At 56.8% G+C, this 22,137-nt stretch overlaps 1 protein-coding gene across 1 annotated transcript in view; it reads right to left on the bottom strand.

Annotated features, from left to right (window-relative positions):
- LOC138448603 (E3 ubiquitin-protein ligase TRIM39-like) overlaps positions 1-22,137 on the bottom strand; it is a 229,041-nt gene that overhangs the window by 76,986 nt on the left and 129,918 nt on the right. Inside the window, exon 4 of the mRNA XM_069604704.1 lies at positions 5,053-5,075. Coding sequence (XP_069460805.1) covers positions 5,053-5,075 — 23 coding nt within the window. The remainder of the gene's footprint in view (positions 1-5,052; positions 5,076-22,137) is intronic.

Raw genomic sequence — 22,137 nt, 5'->3', positions numbered from 1 at the left:
TCAAATATTTTCCACTAAGTAGACATAAACCATTTATTCCACTACTCAAAACTGGATGGCCGCTCACAATCTCTGTTTAAATTACAATAAAACTGAGTTACTGATTGTGGGACCCCCTTTTCAGCCTCAGCAAGCTGGCCACTGCTTACTCCTCTTTCCCCATAGATAGCACCACCATCCCAGTTCTCAAACAAGTCAAAAGCCTGGGGGTCTACTCAGACACTGGACTGAACATGTCTAAGCACATCAATGCGTTGGCGTCCTCTACTGCTTACACTATGAAACTCATCTCCCTGAGTAGACAATTTATTTCACCAACCACATGTCTCATGCTGTCAAGAGCTATTATCAGCAAACTTGACTATTGCAACGCTCTCCTCTGGGCAGCCCTGGGTCTACACCAGTACGACCAGCCGTGAAGGCCACTGGCTACCTATTAAAGTGTGCATCAACTTCAAAACTCTGACACTGGCGCATCGCTGCATTTACTATGATGCCCCCAAGTACTGGAACAAGTGCATCTCTCAGAAATACAATTTGCGTGCTCTCCGCTCTTCCAACAGCCCTGCTCTTGTCATTCCTTGCTTCAAAAAGTCCAAAGCTGCCCCCTCACTCTGGAACTCTCAAGACCCAAGCATCAGGTATGAATGCTGCTATACTACCTCCAAGAAGTTGTTGAAAACCTGCCTATACAATAAATATGAATAATGGCACTTTTTTACCTTGTATCTGCATCCACTTGCTCCGACCATGCCAACCCCACCTGGTTGTACCTTTTATTTTTAACCAGTCTTTTCTGTACAAACGCTGTGATAACCTTAGGTTTGGCCAGTACAACAATGTTATACATAAATAAATGGTGTGATGTCAGTTGGGTTTGCAAATCCAAAGGATGTTTCAATGTATTCCTTCTGAACCTGGTAAAACATGAAGCAAAGACCTCAAACCAACAGGTCTGGATAGCTTTTGTGGACCTACACCTTGCTTTCGACTATGTGAACCAACAATTGTTATGGAACAAATTGGAAAAGTGGAACTGCCCTCCTCATATATTGCAACCAATAAGGCTACTCTATTCTTCAACAAAAATACAAGTAAGGTTAACTGAAGATGGGCAAATGAGCGCCTATCTTGAGACCTGGAACGGGCTAAAACAGGGGTGCCCGCTTGCAGCCACCCTTTTCAATCTATTTACATCAGATCTTCCATGTGAAATGAAGTCCGATAGAACATATCCCCCAAAATAAACTCAGTAAAGATACCAATAATGATGTACGCAGATGACATCGTATTACTTGATAAAACATCGAAAGGTCTACAGGAGAGTCTTGGATTGTTGGCAGAATACATGGAAAGAAATGACTTAAAAATAAATATAGCGAAAACCTAAATCATAAACAAAATGAAAAGAAACTGGTGTTACACATTAACAGCAGTCCAATCAGCATTGTCTCATCTTAAAAGTACCAGGGAATGGTGATTAGCCAGACAATGGAAGAAAAAGATTGGGAGATACATCAAAAATAAAAGTCATGGTACTGGCGAGACAAGGGTGTATACTCCATGAAAAATTTGGTAAATTCTCGTTCCAACCAATTATTACATTCTATAGGAGTAAGGGTATTCCAATCCTTACATACGGAAGTGAAACATTACTAAATCTGCCGGAAAAAATATGGCCTATTCTGGAAGCTACTTTCTGGCGGAAAATAATGAGGCTGCCTAAATCATTTCCCACAGCCCGAATTCGAGATGAAATAGCAGTGCAATCACTTACATCTGTGGTACGTTGGAAAAAATGTGATCTTTACCGAAAAATAACATGGGAACAAAAAGTGCCAGCATTAGACATTTTTCAATCAAAACCTGATTATATAAATGCTAGGGCATTGTTAAAATGGAAACAACAAATATGAATAGCATTAAGAAATGAAGATATAACAGAAGAAATGCTACAAATGAGGCCCCAATATGCCAAGAAACAAGTAAGGTATAATGACTGGATGAACACAAATGAATACCTCACCCGATATAAAGAAAATCAGACAAGTAAAACAGAAACCAGAGCCATCAATGAACTGCTACCGTACTTGTTTATATTCCCTGATAAAGACATGAGAATGTTTTTTGTGAAACTTCGGCTGAACATATTACCCACAAGAGAAAGATTAGTAAGAACCAAACAGCAAGTAAACAAAGAAATCTCTTGTCGGAAATGCAAAAATCAGGTGGAAACAGAAAGTTTGTATCATCGCATGATGTTATGTCCTACTCTCGACCAAGAAAGAAATGTATGTCAATCCTACTTTGAGAGCGCACATAAGACAATGACCTCGGATCAAAGATGGGCCTGGATATTGTCAGGGACAGAGAAACAAATGATCTACATCATTTTTCATTTTTGGAAGAAGATTATGGATAAAACTGAAAATGTGAATTGACTGAAATCTATAATTTAAATGTAAGGTGCTTGATAAGATAAAATGAAAAGTTTATTTTAAACTGAAACATTTTAAATTAAAAAAAAAATTAAAAAAATAAAAGGATGTTTGAAGGAGGGGCCTCTGATATTTCTAAAGGAAGGGTGAAACTGGATCGAAACATTCGGACAGGCGTGAATGTGAAAAACCGCACTGTGGTGGATTCTCAGACCCTGGTCTGCAAGGATTAGTGGCCAACACACAAGGCTTTGAACTGGATTCTGCATTTGACTTGGAGCCATTGAAGTGCCAGGGTGATATATTACAAATGTGCAGTCATAGGCGGGGGTTATCTCCTGAGCTTTGTACTCTTTGCAGATGTTTAAGTATTTTTAGAAGGCCTTGTTAAAGGCTGTTGGCAAGGGCCAGTCCGGAGAGTACTAGTGTGATGGTGGCGAAAATTCTGTGCGGAAACATCAGGTATGGTATAATGATACAGATGGATATTTGTTAAAAGAAGCCGCTTTTCACTGTTTTAACTTGTGGTTCAAGTGTGGTTTTTTATGTTGAGGTTGAGTATGGGAAATCTCCTATTTCTTCTAGGAATGATTGTGGGGTGGGACCTTCTGGAGCACGAGATTATATGTTCAGTTTTAGTTGGTTTAACCTTCAGTCAATTAATCAACAACCTTGTTCTATCGATTAGGGTCAATTGCTGAGCTTATGTTGATTTTATGTTGCGTCTTGTAGAATTCTGTAAACCAGGGGTCTCCAACCTTTGGCTCACCGTGTGTTTCAGACTACAACTCTCATCATTCCTGGCCAGTTTATCAATAGCCAGATATCATGGGAATTGAAGCCCGAAAAAGCTGTAGAGCCAAAGGTTGCAGACCCCTGCTGGGAACAGTTTGAATATTATCTGTGTAACTGTAGCGAGATAGCGAGATAGGCGCGATTTGCGAGAGTGGTCGAATGCAGATGTTGAAGAGTATTGGTGAAAGGCTGGGCCCTTGGGGGATACAAAGGTGATATTAAAAGAGGTGATTTGAAAGGGGTATCTAGCGACTGCTATCCTGTGAAAGAGAAACAATGTCATCCAACCAAATGCTGCATGCTCCAATTTGATTCCCACATGTCTTTAACTGACGTTTTCATGGCTGATAGTATTGAAGGCTATGGTTCTCTGTAGTTTTAAATAGCGGTTTTAAGTGTACAGATTTGAAGGCTTACAGAATGTTACTTTCTTCGATTGATGAGTTAAGGGGTGAGTGGAAGAGGTGGGTGAGCCGAGATAGCTTTGCTATGGCTCTCTAGATGTTGGGCAGTGAAGGCTTTTCGGGTGATCCTGCTGATTTGCTAGCTAAAAAGGCTGAAGGCAACTTGGGTCATTGAGGGTGCATTGGGGGTGCTGGTTGAATTTTGAAACTGGGTGTTCGTGTGTTCTGCTTTTTGCCCAGACGACATTTAATTTGTTTGATTTTGCTGTTGAAGCAAGTGAAAATGTAGTCACATAGTTGCTGTGATTGGGTTGGTGTAGTTTAGTGGTCTTGAGTTCTTTGATGAATTTGAACATTTCCTTCTGAAACCATCATGTTAATTCTATACAATGCGAGTACCTGGCTTTCACGCCTTAACCGTCTCTACGGAGTAGATTAAGAGTTGTTGTGCAGCATTGTGCAATACATTTGCTTGCACCATCCTTCTGTTCTCTTTCTTGAGGTTGTTGATATTCTATCTATCTGTATGCTTTTTTGAGCAAGTTTAAAGGGGTTTGTAATCCACACTGATTTCCTCTTCCTGAGAGCAATTAGGGGTCAACCTTGTTAAATGCACAAAGGAATGATAGAGCGAGCTATGGTGAGGGGCAGCATTTATAAAAAAAAAAGGGACTGCCCTAAGTTATGGGAAAGTGGACTCTGGGGACCCTCATCATTACCACCTCTAAGTATATTGCGGCACTGCCCTAGGTCCATGATACAACAGATTTCCTCATCTGTAGAACCCACCCCAGCTCTTGGTATGGTGTCACGGTATTGACTTTGACACATCCGTTATTGACAGTTGAGAGTATGGTTTACTATTACATCCACAAAATTATCACCAAAGCAAGGGTCATATGAGGGTGACTTGTAGATCAAGAGAAATGTGAGCAAGACATGTAAGACATAGTTCAATGTAATAGAAGGTCGAGGATGGTGGGGTGATACTTTTGTATCGAGTAAGTCCTCTGCACACGTGTGATACCTCCTTTTGACTTGCTCATGCGGTTGAGGAACTGAAAATGGTAAACATTTACTTGTGCATGCTGCACAAAGGACTGTTTGCTGCTGAGAGAGGCACTAAAATATGCCTGTGTTTTGCCGTGCGCCAGACTCAAAATCTTTCTTAACACTGCCCTCGATAGTATTAGCTTAGTTTATCATGTTTCATCTCATGTCTCAAAAGACAGTGGGTACCCAAATTACCCCTCTCCAAAACCATGGACTTTGTTTTTTGATGGAAAGTAATTGAAAGAGGTCTGTGCCTTGCTGGAGCTTGATATTAAATGTATACCAACACAAGCAGCTATATCTATTTCTACTACATACAGTTCATGCAAACGCTATGGAGAAAGAAGAAAGAGGAGCCATACCTTTTTAACGTTGCTTTAATGTCCTGAAAGAAACAAGACAAAAGGCAAGTTAAAGTTATTCAGTGTTTTTACACCTTTTCATGATACCCATTTAAAAACAAACAATTACCCCTTATTCAAGACAGGTTTTTTCAACACTTTTGGTCTAAAAGCCTTGGGTTGACTAGAAAAAGTACAAAAAACACAAAGGATAAAAACATGTCCAAGATAAAATTAAATCCATTTAAAGAAAAAATGAAACACCTAAAATATGTCCATCAAATTGGAACAATATGAGATAACCACCTGTTACCATATCCTTTTATATATTATACTAGCTGTTGCCTGTGGCTTCGCTCGCATGGATTTTGGGATTTGGTACAATTCTTTTTAAAAGCACATGATTTTTTTTCTTCAAACTGTATGAAATATAATTTCCTGTTTCATGTTTTAACGTAATAAGCAATGTTGATTACAGACGTTAGTCAGGGCACATAGGCTACAAAACAAAGATAGTTGTTCCATTGATGTGCGTTCAGAATTTTTTTCGTGTTGTAATTTCAAACAGACAATGAAACAGATGAAAAAACGAAAATTACTTATTCGGCATCTGCAAGCTACAAAAAAACTATTTAAGTACTTCTTTGTAAACTACATTAGTGGTTCTCCCTTCAGGTGCTAGGATTACCAGAGAGTTAGGTGAGCTCACTCTGGAACAGGCCACGTAAAACAGCCCTTGCGAGAAGCAGTCTTCCCTTTGGTCAATCCCCGCTACCTTTAAAGTCTGCCCCTGAGATGTGTTGATGGTCATGGCAAAACAAACCTTTAAGGGGAACTGAAATCTTGTGAATTGAAACGGATATTCTGAATGTATAAGAGGTATTTGTGGTATGAACACGGACTCCCCCTGGCCAGAACCGGTTAGCACCGTAGCCTCAATCACATTTCTGTAGAGAGCTTTCACTCGCAATCTGGTGCCATTACAGAGCTTAGCTGGGTTGAGGTTCCGCAATAATATCACACCTGTTCTTACTTTGATAATGTTATTATAATTCTGTTTACAATGACTGTAATATTAAATTCTAATTATATATTATGGCTCAACTGCCGGATGTGAAATAAAAGAGTATTAATTGTTTTAGTTATATCCATATCTTGAGAACTACGTTAGGAGCAAGACATTTGGCACGTAACATTACTTTATAATGAATTATAGGGATGGAATTTCCAAAAATCCTTCCTTAGTGGGTGTCTACATCAAGAAAACAATGTACCTTCCAAATTTCACGTTCCTAGATTTAACGGTTTGAGCTGGGCATTGATTAGTCAGTAACAAAATAATTCACGCCCCATTTTTACCCCTTAAGGGATGGACCTTCCCAAAATCCTTCCTTAATGGGTACCTACGTCATGAAAACAATGTACCTTTCAAATGTCACGTTCCTAGGTTAAACGGTTTGAGCTGGGGGCGTTGATGAGTCTGTCAGTCAGGGCGTCGTATATATCCATGGCATTTATCTATTAAAGAATATTTTTTGATGCTTGGAGCTTCTTTGTTTTTCTGAACTCTGGGTACAGTGTGGAACAGGCTCGCTGGACTGCTTTCTGGAGTGCACTCCAACAACTTTATACCGTGGTATAAAACGACTAGGGGCATGAGCGGAGGCCATGTAATATATATATATTACATGGCCCCCGCTCATGCCCCAATTTATGGTTAAGTTGCTGTTTCCATAGGAAGAGCACTTTTTTGGGTGGCTTATAACTTCGCTCCCCCTGGACGAATCCTCACCAAACTTTGCAAAAAAAGTTAATGGCCCACTCTGAATTTTTTTGCAAAGTTTCGTGAGGTTTGGTCCAGGGGGGAAAAGTTATAGGGGGGGTCCCAAAACTTTTTTTTTCCCATAGACATAATGGGAAAAAACTTTGCTCACGCCTACAGCCCAAACCGCTGGACGGATTTACACCAAATTTGCAGCAAGAGCGGCGGCTTGGTCCCGAAAGCGTGCTTTTTTTTTATTTGGTGTAAATTCGTCCAGTAGTTTTAAAAAAAAAAGAGAAAAATGTAAGTGAAAAAAATTAGTGATACACTTCCCTGTTCGCTCCCCGGACAGAACAGGGATTGGGCAAGCCACTTGAGTGATGTCCACGGACATCTGACGTGCTCTCCCATTGGCTGCAGTAAAGCGTGCAGTGCGTCTTATTTTCAGAGACGCCCGCCATCTTAGTTTATTGTTCGTTTATTGGCATCTGTGGCAAGCTCTGCGGTGACTTCACAAGTGATTATCACAACGGAACAAGCGAAAATTCCGATGCGATAAGATCAGAGGACAGCGGGGCCTCCAATGGGGCTGCGTGAGGCTCATGTGGATTACACTTCTTGAACTTCCCAGGCTGCTGCAGACTTACAGGAGACACGCCATCGGTACGCGGTGGCCTGCGGAGGACCGAGGAGCGGATATCCCGTTCCCCCCACCCCCGCTCATTACCCGTGTCTCCCTCCTGTACCCCCCCACCCCCCACTCATTATCCGTGTCTCTCTCTTGTTTCCCCCCACCCCACGCTCATTACCGTGTCTCCCTCCTGTACCCCCCACCCCTGCTCATGCCTGTGTCTCTCTATTGTTTCCCCCCACTCCCCGCTCATGCCGTTTCTCCCTCCTGTTCCCCCCACCCCCCGCTCATGCCCCGTGTCTCCCCTGTACCCCCCCACCCCCCGCTGATGCCCCGTGTCTCCCTCCCATTCCCCCCCACCCCCGCTCATGCCCCGTGTCTCCCCTGTTCCCCCCCACTCCCCGCTCATGCCCATTGTCTCCCTCCTATTCCCCCCACCCCCTGCTCATGCCCCGTGTCTCCCTCGTGTTCCCCACCACCCCCGCTCATGCCCCATGTCTCCCCTGTTCCCCCCACCCCCCGCTCATGCTCCGTGTCTCCCTCCTGTTCCCCCACCCCCTGCTCATGCCCCGCGTCTCCCTCCTGTTCCTCCCACCCCCAGCTCATACCCGTGTCTCCCTTCTGTTGCCCCCCACACCCCGCTCATGCCCCGTGTCTCTGTTACCCCCACCCCCCACTCATGCCTCATGTCTCTCTCTTGTTGCCCCCCCACCCTCCACTCATGCCCTGTGTCTCCCTCTTGTTGCCCCTCATGCCCCGTGTCTCCCTCGTGTTCCCCCCACCCCCTGCTCATGCCCCGTGTCTCCCTCGTGTTCCCCCCACCCCCGCTCATGCCCCGTGTCTCTCTCCTGTTACCCCCACCCCCCTCTCATGCCCTGTGTCTCTCTCCTGTTACCCCCACCTCCCTCTCATGCCCAGTGTCCCTCTCCTGTTACCCCCACCCCCTCTCATGCCCCGTGTCTCTCTCCTGTTGACCCCACCCCCCAGTCATGCCCGTGTCTCCCTGCTGTTGCCCCCCACCCCCCGGTCATGCCCCATGTCTCCCTGCTGTTGCCCCCCACCCCCCGCTCATGTTCCGTGTCTCCCTCCTGTTGCCCTCCAGCCCTCCGCTCATGCCCCGTGTCTCTCTCCTGTTACCCCCACCCCCTGCTCATGCCCTGTGTCTCCCTCGTGTTCCCCCCACCCCCCGCTCATGCCCCGTGTCTCCCTGCTGTTGCCCCCCACCCCCCACTCATGCCCCGTGTCTCCCTCATGTTCCCCCCCACCCCCGCTCATGCGCCGTGTCTCACTCTTGCTCCCCCCACCCGCGCTCATGCCCCGTGTCTCCCTCTTCTTCCCCCACCCCCCGCTCATGCCCCGTGTCTCCCTGCTGTTGCCCCCACCCCCGCTCATGCCCCGTGTCTGTCTCCTCTTACCCCCACCCCCCTCTCATGCCCCGTGTCTCTCTCCTGTTGCCCCCACACCCCCCGCTCATGCCCCTTGTCTCCCTGCTGTGTCCCCCTACCCCCCGCTCATGACCATGTCTCTCTCCTGTAGCCCCCAACCACCCGGTCATGCCCTGTGTCTCCCTGCTGTTGCCCCCCACCCCCTGCTCATGCACCGTGTCTCTCTCCTGTTACGCCCCACCCCCCTCTCATGCCTCGTGTCTCTCTCCTGATGCCCCCCACCCCCCGGTCATGCCCTGTGTCTTCCTGCTGTTGCCCCCCACCCTCAGCTCATGCCCCGTGTCTCCCTCCTGTTGCCCCCCACCCTCCGCTCATGCCCCGTGTCTCTCTCCTGTTACCCCCCACCCCCCGCTCATGCCCGTGTCTCCCTCGTGTTCCCCTCACCCCCGCTCATGCCCCGTGTCTCCCTGCTGTTGCCCCCCACCCCCCGCTCATGCCCTGTGTCTCCCTCGTCTTCCCCTCACCCCCCGCTCATGCCCTGTGTCTCCCTCTTGTTCCCCCCACCCCCGCTCATGCCCCGTGTCTCCCTCTTGTTCCCCCCACCCCTGCTCATGCCCGTGTCTCCCTGCTGCTGCCCCCCACCCCCCGCTCATGCCGTGTCTCTCTCCTGTTACCCCCCACCCCCCTCTCATGCCCCGTGTCTCTCTCCTGTTGCCCCCCAACCCCCAGTCATGCCCGTGTCTCCCTGCTGCTGCCCCCCACCCCCCGGTCATGCCCCGTGTCTCCCTGCTGTTGCCCCCCACCCCCCCGCTCATGCCCTGTGTCTCCCTCGTGTTCCCCCCGCTCATGCCCTGTGTCTCCCTGCTGTTGCCCCCCACCCCCACTCATGCCCCGTGTCTCCCTCATGTTCCCGCCACCCCCCGCTCATGCGCTGTGTCTCCCTCTTGTTCCCACCACCCCCGCTCATGCCCTGTGTCTCCCTCTTGTTCCCCCCACCCCCGCTCATGCCCCGTGTCTCCCTGCTGTTGCCCCCCACCCCACGCTCATGCCCCGTGTCTGTCTCCTGTTACCCCCACCCCCCTCTCATGCCCTGTGTCTCTCTCCTGTTGCCCCCAACCCCCTGGTCATGCCCCGTGTCTCCCTGATGTTGCCCCCCACCCCCCGCTCATGCCCCTCATGCCCTGTGTCGCCCTCATGTTCCCCCCACCCCCTGCTCATGCTCCGTGTCTCCCTCGTGTTCCCCCGTCCCCCCGCTCATGCCCCGTGTCTCCCTGCTGTGGCCCCCCGCTCATGCCCCATGTCTCTCTCCTGTAGCCCCCAACCACCCGGTCATGCCCTGTGTCTCCCTGCTGTTGCCCCCCACAACCTGCTCATGCCCTGTGTCTCCCTCCTGTTACGCCCCACCCCCTCTCATGCCCCGTGACTCTCTCCTGTTGCCCCCACCCCCCGGTCATGCCCTGTGTCTCCCTGCTGTTGCCCCCCACCCTCAGCTCATGCCCCGTGTCTCCCTCCTGTTGCCCCCCACCCTCCGCTAATGCTCTGTGTCTCTCTCCTGTTACCCCCCACCCCCGCTCATGCCTCGTGTCTCCCTCGTGTTCCCCCAACCCCTGCTCATGACCCACCCGGGTCTCCCTGCTGTTGCCCCCCAGCCCCCGCTCATGCCCCGTGTCTCCCTCGTCTTCCCCCCACCCCCCACTTATGCCCTGTCTCCCTCTTGTTCCCCCCACCCCCGCTCATGCCCCGTGTCTCCCTCTTGTTCCCCCCACCCCCGCTCATGCCCCGTGTCTCCCTGCTGTTGCCCCCACCCCACGCTCATGCCCCGTGGCTCTCTCCTGTTACCCCCCACCCCCAGCTCATGCCATGTGTCTCCCTGCTGTTGCCCCCCAACCCCCGCTCATGCCCGTGTCTTCCTCCTGTTGCCCCCCACCCCTGCTCATGCCCTGTGTCTCTCTCCTGTTACCCCCACCCCTCGCTCATGCCCCGTGTCTGCCTGCTGTAGCCCCCCACCCTCTCGCTCACGCCCGTGTCTCTCTCCTGTTACCCCCCCACCCCCTGCTCATGCCCCGTGTCTCCCTCGTGTTCCCCCCACCCCCCGCTCATGCCCCCTGTCTCCCTCGTGTTCCCCCACCCCCCGCTCATGCGCCGTGTCTCCATCTTGTTCCCCCAACCCCCGCTCATGCCCCGTGTCTCCCTCTTGTTCCCCCCACCCCCCGCCCATGCCCCGTGTCTCCCTGCTGTTGCCCCCCACCCCCCGCTCATGCCCCGTGACTGTCTCCTGTTACCCCCCACCCCCCACCCCCCGCTCATGCCCCGTGTCTCTCTCCTGTTACCCCCACCCCCCTCTCATGCCACGTGTCTCTCTCCTGTTGCCCCCCACCCCCTGGTCATGCCCTGTGTCTCCCTGATGTTGCCCCCCACCCCCCGCTCATGCCTCGTGTCTCTCTCCTGTTACCAGCTCCACCCCCCGGTCATGCCCCGTGTCTCCCTGCTGTTGCCCCCCATGCCCCGCTCATGCCCCGTGTCTTCCTGCTGTTGCCCCCCACCCCCCGCTCATGCCCCGTGTCTCTCTCTGCTGTTCCCCCCACCCCCCGCTCATGCCCCGTGTCGCTCTCCTTACCCCCACCCCCTGCTCATGCCACGTGTCTCCCTCTTGTTGCCCTCCCACCCCCCGCTCATGCCCCGTGTCTCCCTCATGTTCACCCCACACCCTGCTCATGCCCCGTGTCTCACTGCTGTTGCCCCCCACCCCCCGCTCATGCCCCGTGTCTCTCTCCTGTAGACCCCAACCCCCTGGTCATTCCCTGTGTCTCCCTGCTGTTGACCCCCACCCCCTGCTCATGCCCCGTGTCTCTCTCCTGTTACCCTCCACCCCCCTCTCATGCCCCGTGTCTCTCTACTGTTACCACCCACCCCCCGCTCATGCCCCATGTCTCCCTCGTGTTCCCCCCACCCTCCGCTCATGCCCCATGTCTCCCTCTTGTTCCCCCCACCCCCGCTCATGCCCCGTGTCTCCCTCTTGTTCCCCCCACCCCCCGCTCATGCCCCTTGTCTCCCTGCTGTTGCCCCACACCGCCCGCTCATGCCCCGTGTCTCTCTCCTGTTACCCCCCACCCCCTCTCATGCCCCGTGTCTCTCTCCTGTTGGCCCCCACCCCGGTCATGCCCCGTGTCTCCCTGCTGTTGCCTCCACCCCCCGCTCATGCCCCGTGTCTCTCTCCTGTTACCCCCACCCCCCTCTCATGCCCCGTGTCTCTCTCCTGTTGCCCCACCCCCTGTCATGCCCCGTGTCTCCCTGATGTTGCCCCCCAACCCCCGCTCATGCCCCGTGTCTCTCTCCTGTTAACCCCCACCCCCAATCATGCCCCGTGTCTCTCTCCTGTTGCCCCCCACCCCCCGTTCATGCCCCGTGTCACCCTGCTATTGGCCCCAACCCCCCGGTCATGCCCCGTGTCTCCCTGCTGTTGACCCCCACCACCCGCTCATACCCCGTGTCTCTCTCCTGTTTCCCCCACCCCCGGTCATGCCCCGTGTCTCCCTGCTGTTGCCCCCCACCCCCCGCTCATGCCCCGTGTCTCTCGTCTGTTGCCCCCCACCCCTCTCTCATGCCGCGTGTCTCCCTCGTTTTCCCCCCACCCCCGCTCATGCCCTGTGTCTGTCTCCTGTTACCCCCATCCCCCGCTCAAGCCCTGTGTCTCTCTCCTGTTACCACCCACCCCCCTCTCATGCCCCGTGTCTCTCTCCTGTTGCCCCCCACCCCCCGGTCATGCCCCGTGTCTCCCTGCTGTTGCCCCCCACCCCCACTCATACCCCGTGTCTCTCTCCTGTTACCCCCCACCCCCCTCTCATGCCCCGTGTCTCTCTCCTGTTACCCCCACCCCCCTCTCATGCCTCGTGTCTCCCCTGTTCCCCCCCACTCCCCTCTCATGCCTCGTGTCTCCCCTGTTCCCCCCACCCCCCGCTCATGCCCCGTGTCTCCCTGCTGTTGCCCCCCACCCCCGCTCATGCCCCGTGTCTCTCTCCTGTTACCTCCCCCACCCCCCTCTCATGCCCCGTGTCTCTCTCCTGTTGCCCCCCACCCCCGGTCATGCCCCGTGTCTCCCTGCTGTTGCCCCCCACCCCCCGCTCATGCCCCGTGTCTCCCTGTTGCTTTTGCCCCCCACCCCCCGCTCATGCCCAGTGTCTCTCTCCTATTCCCCGCACCCCGCTCATGCCCTGTGTCTCTCTGTTGCCCCCCACACCCCTGCTCATGCCCCGTGTCTCCCTGCTGTTGCCCCCACCGCCCGCTCATGCCCCGTGTCTGTCTCCTGTTACCCCCCACCCCCCGGTCATGCCCCGTGTCTCCCTGCTGTTGCCCCCCACCCCCCGCTCATGCCCCGTGTCGCTCTCCTGTTACCCCCCACCCCCTGGTCATGCCCCGTGTCTCCCTGCTGTTGCCCCCCACCCCCTGCTCACGCCCCGTCTCTCTCTCCTGTTACCCCCCACCCCCGGTCATGCCCCGTGTCTCCCTGCTGTTGCCCCCCACGCCCCGCTCATGCCCCGTGTCTCTCTCCTGTTCCCCCCACCCCCCGCTCATGCCTCGTGTCTCCCCTGTTCCCCCCCACCCCCCGCTCATGCCCCGTGTCTCCCTGCTGTTGCCCCCCACCCCCGCTCATGCCGCGGGTCTCTCTCCTGTTGCCCCCCACCATCCGCTCATGCCCTGTATCTCTCTCCTGTTGCCCCCCACTCCCCCTCATGCCCCGTGTCTCCCTGCTGTTGCCCCCACCCCCTGCTCATGCCCCGTGTCGCTCCCCTGTTACCCCCCACCCCCCGCGTCTCCCTGCTGTTGCCCCCCACACCCCGCTCATGCCCCGTGTCTCTCTCCTGTTCCCCCCACCCCCCGCTCATGCCTCGTGTCTCCCCTGTTCCCCCCCACCCCCCGCTCATGCCATGTGTCTCCCTGCTGTTGCCCCCCACCACCGCTCATGCCCCGTGTCTCTCTCCTATTACCCCCCACCCCCCACCCCCCTCTCATGCCCCGTGTCTCTCTCCTGTTACCCCCCACCCCCCTCTCATGCCCTGTATCTCTCTCCGTTGCCCCCCACCCCCTGCTCATGCCCCGTGTCTCTCCCCTGTTACCCCCACCCCCGCTCATGCCCCGTGTCTCCCTGCTGTTGCCCCCCACGCCCCGCTCATGCCCCGTGTCTCTCTCCTGTTCCCCCCGCTCATGCCTCGTGTCTCCCCTGTTCCCCCCCACCCCCCGCTCATGCCATGTGTCTCCCTCCTGTTGCCCCCCACCACCGCTCATGCCCCGTGTCTCTCTCCGGTTACCCCCCACCCCCTCTCTCATGCCCCGTGTCTCTCTCCTGTTACCCCCCACCCCCCTCTCATGCCCTGTATCGCTCTCCTGTTGCCCCCCACTCCCTGTCATGCCCCGTGTCTCCCTGCTGTTGCCCCCCACCCCCCGCTCATGCCCCCTGTCTCTCCCCTGTTACCCCCACCCCCCGCTCATGCCTCATGTCTCCCTCCTGTTGCCCCCATCCCCGGTCATGCCCCGTGTCTCCCTGCTGTTGCCCCCACCCCCTTCTCATGCCCCGTGTCTCCCTGCTTTTGCCCCCCACCCCCGCTCATGCCCCGTGTCTCTCTCCTGTTACCCCCACCGCCCTCTCATGCCCCGTGTCTCCCTCGTGTTCCCCCCACCCCAGCTCATGCCCCATGTCTCCCTGCTGTTGCCCCCCCACGCCCCTCTCATGCCCCGTGTCTCTCTCCTGTGACCCCCCACCCCCGCTCCTGCCCCGTATCTCCCTGCTGTTGCCCCCCACGCCCCGCTCATGCCCCGTGTCTCTCTCCTGTTCCCCCACCCCCCGCTCATGCCTCGTGTCTCCCCTGTTCCCCCCCACCCCCCGCTCATGCCCTGTGTCTCCCTGCTGTTGCCCCCCACCCCCGCTCATGCCCCGTGTCTCTCTCCTGTTACCCTCCACCCCCTCTCATGCCCCGTGTCTCTCTCCTGTTACCCCCCACCCCCCTCTCATGCCCTGTATCTCTCTCCTGTTGCCCCCCACTCCCTGTCATGCCCCGTGTCTCCCTGCTGTTGCCCCCCACCCCCGCTCATGCCCCGTGTCTGTCCCCTATTACCCCCCACCCCCCGCTCATGCCCCGTGTCTCCGTCCTGTTGCCCCCATCCCCGGTCATGCCCCGTGTCTCCCTGCTGTTGCCCCCACCCCCTTCTCATGCCCCGTGTCTCCCTGCTGTTGCCCCCCACCACCGCTCATGCCCCGTGTCTGTCTCCTGTTACCCCCACCGCCCTCTCATGCCCCATGTCTCCCTCGTGTTCCCTCCACCCCCGTTCATGCCCTATGTCTCCTTGCTGTTGCCCCCCACGCCCCTCTCATGCCCCGTGTCTCTCTCCTGTGACCCCCCACCCCCGTCTCATGCCCCGTGTCTCTCTCCTGTTGCCCCCCCGGTCATGCCCCTTGTCTCCCTGCTGTTGCCCCTCACCCCCGCTCATGCCCCATGTCTCTCTCCTCTTACCCCCCACCACCCGCTCATGCCCCGTGTCTCCCTGCTGTTGCCCCCACCATCTGCTCATGCCCCGTGTCTCTTTCCTGTTACCCCCCACCCCCCTCTCATGCCCCGTGTCTCTCTCCTGTTGGCCCCACCCCCGGTCATGCCCCGTGTCTCCCTGCTGTTGCCTCCACCCCCCGCTCATGCCCCGTGTCTCTCTCCTGTTACCCCCACCCCCCTCTCATGCCCCGTGTCTCCCTCCTGTTGCCCCACACCCCCTGGTCATGCCCCGTGTCTCCCTGCTGTTGCCCCCCAACCCCCGCTCATGCCCCGTGTCTCTCTCCTGTTACCCCCAGCCCCAATCATGCCCCGTGTCTCTATCCTGTTGCCCCCCACCCCCTGTTCATGCCCCGTGTCGACCTGCTGTTGGCCCCAACCCCCCGGTCATGCCCCGTGTCTCCCTGCTGTTGCCCCCCACCACCCACTCATATCCCGTGTCTCTCTCCTGTTTCCCCCACCCCCGGTCATGCCCCGTGTCTCCCTGCTGTTGCCCCTCAACCCCCGCTCATGCCCCATGTCTCCCTGTTTTTGCCCCCCACCCCCCATTCATGCCCCGTGACTCTCTCCTGCCCCGTGTCTCTCTCCTGTTGCCCCCCACCCCCTGCTCATGCCCTGTGTCTCTATCCTGTTGCCCCCACCCCCGGCTCATGCCCCGTGTCTCTCTCCTGTTACCCCCCACCCCGCTCTCATGCCCCTGTGTCTCTCTCCTGTTGCCCCCCACCCCCGGTCATGCCCCGTGTCTCTCTCCTGTTGCCCCTCACCCCCCGGTCATGCCCCGTGTCTCCCTGCTGCCCCCCACCCCCGGTCATGCCCCGTGTCTCCCTCCTGTTGCCCCCCACCCCCCGCTCATGCCCCGTGTCTCTCCCCTGTTACCCCCCACCCCCCTCTCATGCCCCGTGTCTCTCTCCTGTTACCCCCCACCCCCCTCTCATGCCTCGTGTCTCCCCTGTTCCCCCCCACTCCCCTCTCATGCCTCGTGTCTCCCCTGTTCCCCCCCACCCCCGGTCATGCCCCGTGTCTCCCTGCTGTTGCCCCCCACCCCCTGCTCATGCCCCGTCTCTCTCTCCTGTTACCCCCCATGCCCCGCTCATGCCCCGTGTCTCTCTCCTGTTCCCCCCACCCCCGCTCATGCCCCGTGTCTCTCCCCTGTTACCCCCCACCCCCTGCTCATGCCCCGTGTCTCCCTGCTGTTGCCCCCCACGCCCTGCTCATGCCCCGTGTCTCTCTACTGTTCCCACCACCCCCCGCTCATGCCTTGTGTCTCCCCTGTTCCCCTCTCACCCCCCGCTCATGCCCTGTGTCTCCCTGCTGTTACCCCCAGCCCCTCTCATGCCCCGTGTCTTTCTCCTGTTACCCCCACCCCCCTCTTTCATGCCCTGTTTCTCTCTCCTGTTGCCCCCCCACTCCCCGTCATGCCCCGTGTCTCCCTGCTGTTGCCCCCCACCACCCGCTCATGCCCCGTGTCTCTCCCCTGTTACCCCCCACCCCCTGCTCATGCCCCATGTCTCCCTCCTGTTGCCCCCATCCCCGGTCATGCCCTGTGTCTCCCTGCTGTTGCCCCCACCCCCTTCTCATGCCCCGTGTCTCCCTGCTGTTGCCCCCCACCCCCGCTCATGCCCCGTGTCTCTCTCCTGTTACCCCCACCGCCCTCTCATGCCCCGTGTCTCCCTCGTGTTCCCCACCCCAGCTCATGCCCCATGTCTCCCTGCTGTTGCCCCCTACGCCCCTCTCATGCCCGTGTCTCTCTCCTGTGACCCCCCACCCCCGCTCCTGCCCCGTGTCTCTCTGCTGTTGCCCCCCACGCCCTGCTCATGCCCCGTGTCTCTCTCCTGTCCCCCCCACCACCGCTCATGCCTCGTGTCTCCCCTGTTCTCCCCCACCCCCCGCTCATGCCCTGTGTCTCCCTGCTGTTGCCCCCCACCCCCGCTCATGCCCCGTGTCTCTCTCCTGTTACCCTCCACCCCCCTCTCATGCCCTGTGTCTCTCTCCTGTTACCTCCCACCCCCCTCTCATGCCCTGTATCTCTCTCCTGTTGCCCCCCACTCCTCGTCATGCCCCGTGTCTCCCTGCTGTTGCCCCCCACCCCCCGCTCATGCCCCGTGTCTCTCCCCTGTTACCCCCACCCCCCGCTCATGCCCCGTGTCTCCATCCTGTTGCCCCCATCCCCGGTCATGCCCCGTGTCTCCCTGCTGTTGCCCCCACCCCTTCTCATGCCCCGTGTCTCCCTGCTGTTACCCCCCACCCCCCTCTCATGCCTCGTGTCTCCCCTGTTCCCCCCCACTCCCCTCTCATGCCTCGTGTCTCCCCTGTTCCCCCCCACCCCCGGTCATGCCCCGTGTCTCCCTGCTGTTGCCCCCCACCCCCTGCTCATGCCCCGTCTCTCTCTCCTGTTACCCCCCATGCCCCGCTCATGCCCCGTGTCTCTCTCCTGTTCCCCCCACCCCCGCTCATGCCCCGTGTCTCTCCCCTGTTACCCCCCACCCCCTGCTCATGCCCCGTGTCTCCCTGCTGTTGCCCCCCACGCCCTGCTCATGCCCCGTGTCTCTCTACTGTTCCCACCACCCCCCGCTCATGCCTTGTGTCTCCCCTGTTCCCCTCTCACCCCCCGCTCATGCCCTGTGTCTCCCTGCTGTTACCCCCAGCCCCCTCTCATGCCCCGTGTCTTTCTCCTGTTACCCCCACCCCCCTCTTTCATGCCCTGTTTCTCTCTCCTGTTGCCCCCCACTCCCCGTCATGCCCCGTGTCTCCCTGCTGTTGCCCCCCACCACCCGCTCATGCCCCGTGTCTCTCCCCTGTTACCCCCCACCCCCCGCTCATGCCCCATGTCTCCCTCCTGTTGCCCCCATCCCCGGTCATGCCCTGTGTCTCCCTGCTGTTGCCCCCACCCCCTTCTCATGCCCCGTGTCTCCCTGCTGTTGCCCCCCACCCCCGCTCATGCCCCGTGTCTCTCTCCTGTTACCCCCACCGCCCTCTCATGCCCCGTGTCTCCCTCGTGTTCCCCACCCCAGCTCATGCCCCATGTCTCCCTGCTGTTGCCCCCTACGCCCCTCTCATGCCCGTGTCTCTCTCCTGTGACCCCCCACCCCCGCTCCTGCCCCGTGTCTCTCTGCTGTTGCCCCCCACGCCCTGCTCATGCCCCGTGTCTCTCTCCTGTCCCCCCACCACCGCTCATGCCTCGTGTCTCCCCTGTTCTCCCCCACCCCCCGCTCATGCCCTGTGTCTCCCTGCTGTTGCCCCCCACCCCCGCTCATGCCCCGTGTCTCTCTCCTGTTACCCTCCACCCCCCTCTCATGCCCTGTGTCTCTCTCCTGTTACCTCCCACCCCCCTCTCATGCCCTGTATCTCTCTCCTGTTGCCCCCCACTCCTCGTCATGCCCCGTGTCTCCCTGCTGTTGCCCCCCACCCCCCGCTCATGCCCCGTGTCTCTCCCCTGTTACCCCCCACCCCCCGCTCATGCCCCGTGTCTCCATCCTGTTGCCCCCATCCCCGGTCATGCCCCGTGTCTCCCTGCTGTTGCCCCCACCCCTTCTCATGCCCCGTGTCTCCCTGCTGTTGCCCCACACCCCCGCTCATGCCCCGTGTCTCTCTCCTGTTACCCCCACCGCCCTCTCATGCCCCGTGTCTCCCTCGTGTTCCCCCACCCCCGTTCATGCCCCATGTCTCCCTGCTGTTGCCCCCCACGCCCCTCTCATGCCCCGTTTCTCTCTCCTGTGACCCCCCACCCCCGTCTCATGCCCCGTGTCTCTCTCCTGTTGCCCCCCCGGTCATGCCCCTTGTCTCCCTGCTGTTGCACCATCACCCCCGCTCATGCCCCGTGTCTCTCTCCTGTTACCCCCCACCACCCGCTCATGCCCCGTGTCTCCCTGCTGTTGCCCCCACCGTCCGCTACTTCTTCTCGTACCGGTCCCTCTTCGCAGGAGCCGTGGCAGGGTTCTTGAGGAGGGCGAGCCCCTCATCCCAGATGTCATCTAGAAGCGGTACGGCGAGGACCTCCTTTTAGCCTCGCGCCGCTGGTAGAGGAACCCCTCCTTCTTCTTTTCCTCGGGGCAGAGCTGGAAGAGCTCGGATGCCCTGGAGATCATTGCATGGAAGGATCCAATCTCGTCGGGCGGGGACGCCTGGGCAGGGGGTGACAGGGGGCACGTCCCGTCGTCGCCTCCGTCGTCATCCGTACCCGTCATAGTCGTGTCCATGCCTGTATCATCCCCGTGGGTAGTGGACCGGGGGGAAGGCAGAGAGGCCGCAGAGGCGGGAGAGGAGGCCTAAGATGCCTCCTCCTCCTCTTAGGTGGTGGGCTCCCCGAAGGTCCTGGCTCCGGATCCTCCATCGGGTCTGGCTCAGGCTCCTCCGTCGGGGGAAGGGGCTGACAAAATGGCCACCGAGGTGTCCTGCGGCGCCGGAAACGACAGGCGTGAGGGCTCTTGAGGAGCCTCGTCTGCGTCACCGTCGCCCTCGCCCTCGTCGGGATCCCTCCCGATGGGCTGGGTCTCCTCCACGACGTGGATGAGCTCCTCTTCAAAGGTCGTGTCCGTATCCACGACGGCCACCACTCCCTCCCCCCTTTTTCCAACGAGGACTTTGTGGGGGTCTTCTCGATGGGCCTGAAAGACGACTCCCTCCGCGGTGGCAGGGAGACTCTGGTACCTGAGGGCGCCTCCACTGGTGTAGCCTCCACAGGCTGAGCCAGGGCCGCGGCGACATCCTCAATCGAGGTCCTAGCAGGGTGAATCACGGCCAACGTCACCTTCTGTACGCCTGGGGCCTTCACCTTCGGGGGAGGGTCCGAGCTTCGCTCCCCCTCTGCCGGAGTCTTCGAGATCGACCAGGGCCTCTCCAGAAGCTTCGCTGGGTTTTCGGACTTCCTCTTACCCGAGCCAGAGCGTTGGCTCGTGGTCGATGGCGCCGGGGAGGGTGCGCCCTGCCTGGCAGCCAAGGAGCCCTACCGTTCGGCGCTCCCGGTGCCCGCGGACTCGCGGTACTTAGCATTTTGTTGGGCCCCCGTCGCCAGAGCACCCTCACAGGATTTAGAAGACCGCTCGGACTTCTTCTTCTTCTCGCCTGGCGGGCTCTTACCTTCCAGCCAGTTGGCGAGACGGAGGTGGCGATCCTTCATGGTCCGCTCCGACATGTTTCCACAAAACGCGCAGTCCTTTTCCTTGTGCGTCTTGTCCTCATGGAGACAGTAGAGGCATAACGAATGCTCGTCCTCCTTGAAAACGTTCTGAAGCTGGCATCCAGGGTAGGTCCTGAAAAGCTTCCCGGGCGTCAAGCTCCCTTTCTCCTGGTCCATGTCCGGGGTAGGCCTCGGAACTTCTGGAATCCTCCAAAAGCATAACTCAACGAAATCTTCACCCTTGAGGGGCGTAGAAAACTCCGAAACGGATCCCCGTTGATCGGAAGTAGAAACGGCAGAGCTTGAGGCTCTTTTAACTGAAAAAAAGAGAAAATCTCCTGAAAAAAGCGCGCAAACGCAGCAAAAGCTCGAGAGCTAAGCACGAGGACTCCCAACACTTGAACGTGCGGTAAAAATCTGAGGATGGCTGCCAGGGGCGGGGCTTAGGGAGAGGGCAGTCATTGGCTGGGGGCAGTATGACCCAGAGACCAGTGATTGGTTACTACTGAGAAAGACAGATCAGAAACGAAACTGATACTGATTTTTTCTATACCGAGGATTCCCGGCCTGACGACGGGGAATATTCATGAGCATGTGAATCCATGCCAGACCCCATGCTGGAGAAAACTACTGGACGCATTGTCACCAAATTTCCAAAAGCATGCTTTTGAGACCAAGCTCCTACTCCTGCCGCAAATCTGGTGACAATCCGTCCAGCAATTTGGGCTGTAGGCGTTCACAACATTTTTCCCCCATTCAGTCTATGGGAAAAAAAGACGTTTTGGGACCCCCCTATAACATTTCCCCCCCTGGACCAAAGCTCACCAAACTTTGCAAAAGTATTCAGAGTGGGCCATATACTTTTTTTTTGCAAAGTTAGGTGAGGATTCGTCCAGGGGGAGCAGAGTTATAAGCCGCTCAAAAAGTACTACACAGCAACTACTGTGGCTGTGTAATATATATATATATATAGGATACATTGCTCACTTTAATCATATTTCTGATGCTTGTATCTGCTTAGATACACATGCTCTGCATAGGCCGACATCTAGTGGAAGCTGTGGAGTAGGAACAAGTTACTTACCTGTAACTGTTGTTCTCCAGCATGGGTCTGGCATGGATTCACATGCTCATGAATATTCCCCGTCGTCAGGCTGGGAATCCTCGGTAAAGAAAAAACCAGTATCAGTTTCGTTTCTGATCTGTCTTTCGTAGTATTAACCAATCACTGGTCTCTGCGTCATACTGACCACAGCCAATGACTGCCCTCTACCTAAGCACCGCCTCTGGCAGCCATCTTCAGATTTGGAAGCACGTGAAGTGGCAGTATGACCAAGTGAAGAGCCGCAGAGGGGTAGGCGGGAGGGTTCGCATGTGAATCCATGCCAGACCCATGCTGGAGAACAACAGTTACAGGTAAGTAACTTGTTCCTTCTCCAGCATGGGGTCTGGCATGGATTCACATGCTCATGAATAAAGAATACATAGCAGTACACACATGCACAACCACGGGAGGTGGCAAGGCTCAACATTAAGCATCACATCAAACTTAACATTAGCATCTTACCTCCTCACCAGGCTCACCTCAGGCGAACAGGTTGCGCAGCACTGCTTGGCCGACCCTGGACTCCTCCCTGGAATCCCGGTCGACGCAGTAGAATTTCGTGAAGGTGTGC

This window comes from Ambystoma mexicanum, chromosome 1p (assembly GCF_040938575.1).
Source record: "Ambystoma mexicanum isolate Mex_15411 chromosome 1p, UKY_AmexF1_1, whole genome shotgun sequence".
In the NCBI taxonomy this organism is placed as follows: Eukaryota; Metazoa; Chordata; class Amphibia; order Caudata; family Ambystomatidae; genus Ambystoma; species Ambystoma mexicanum.
This window is presented reverse-complemented; position numbering and strand designations above follow the sequence as displayed.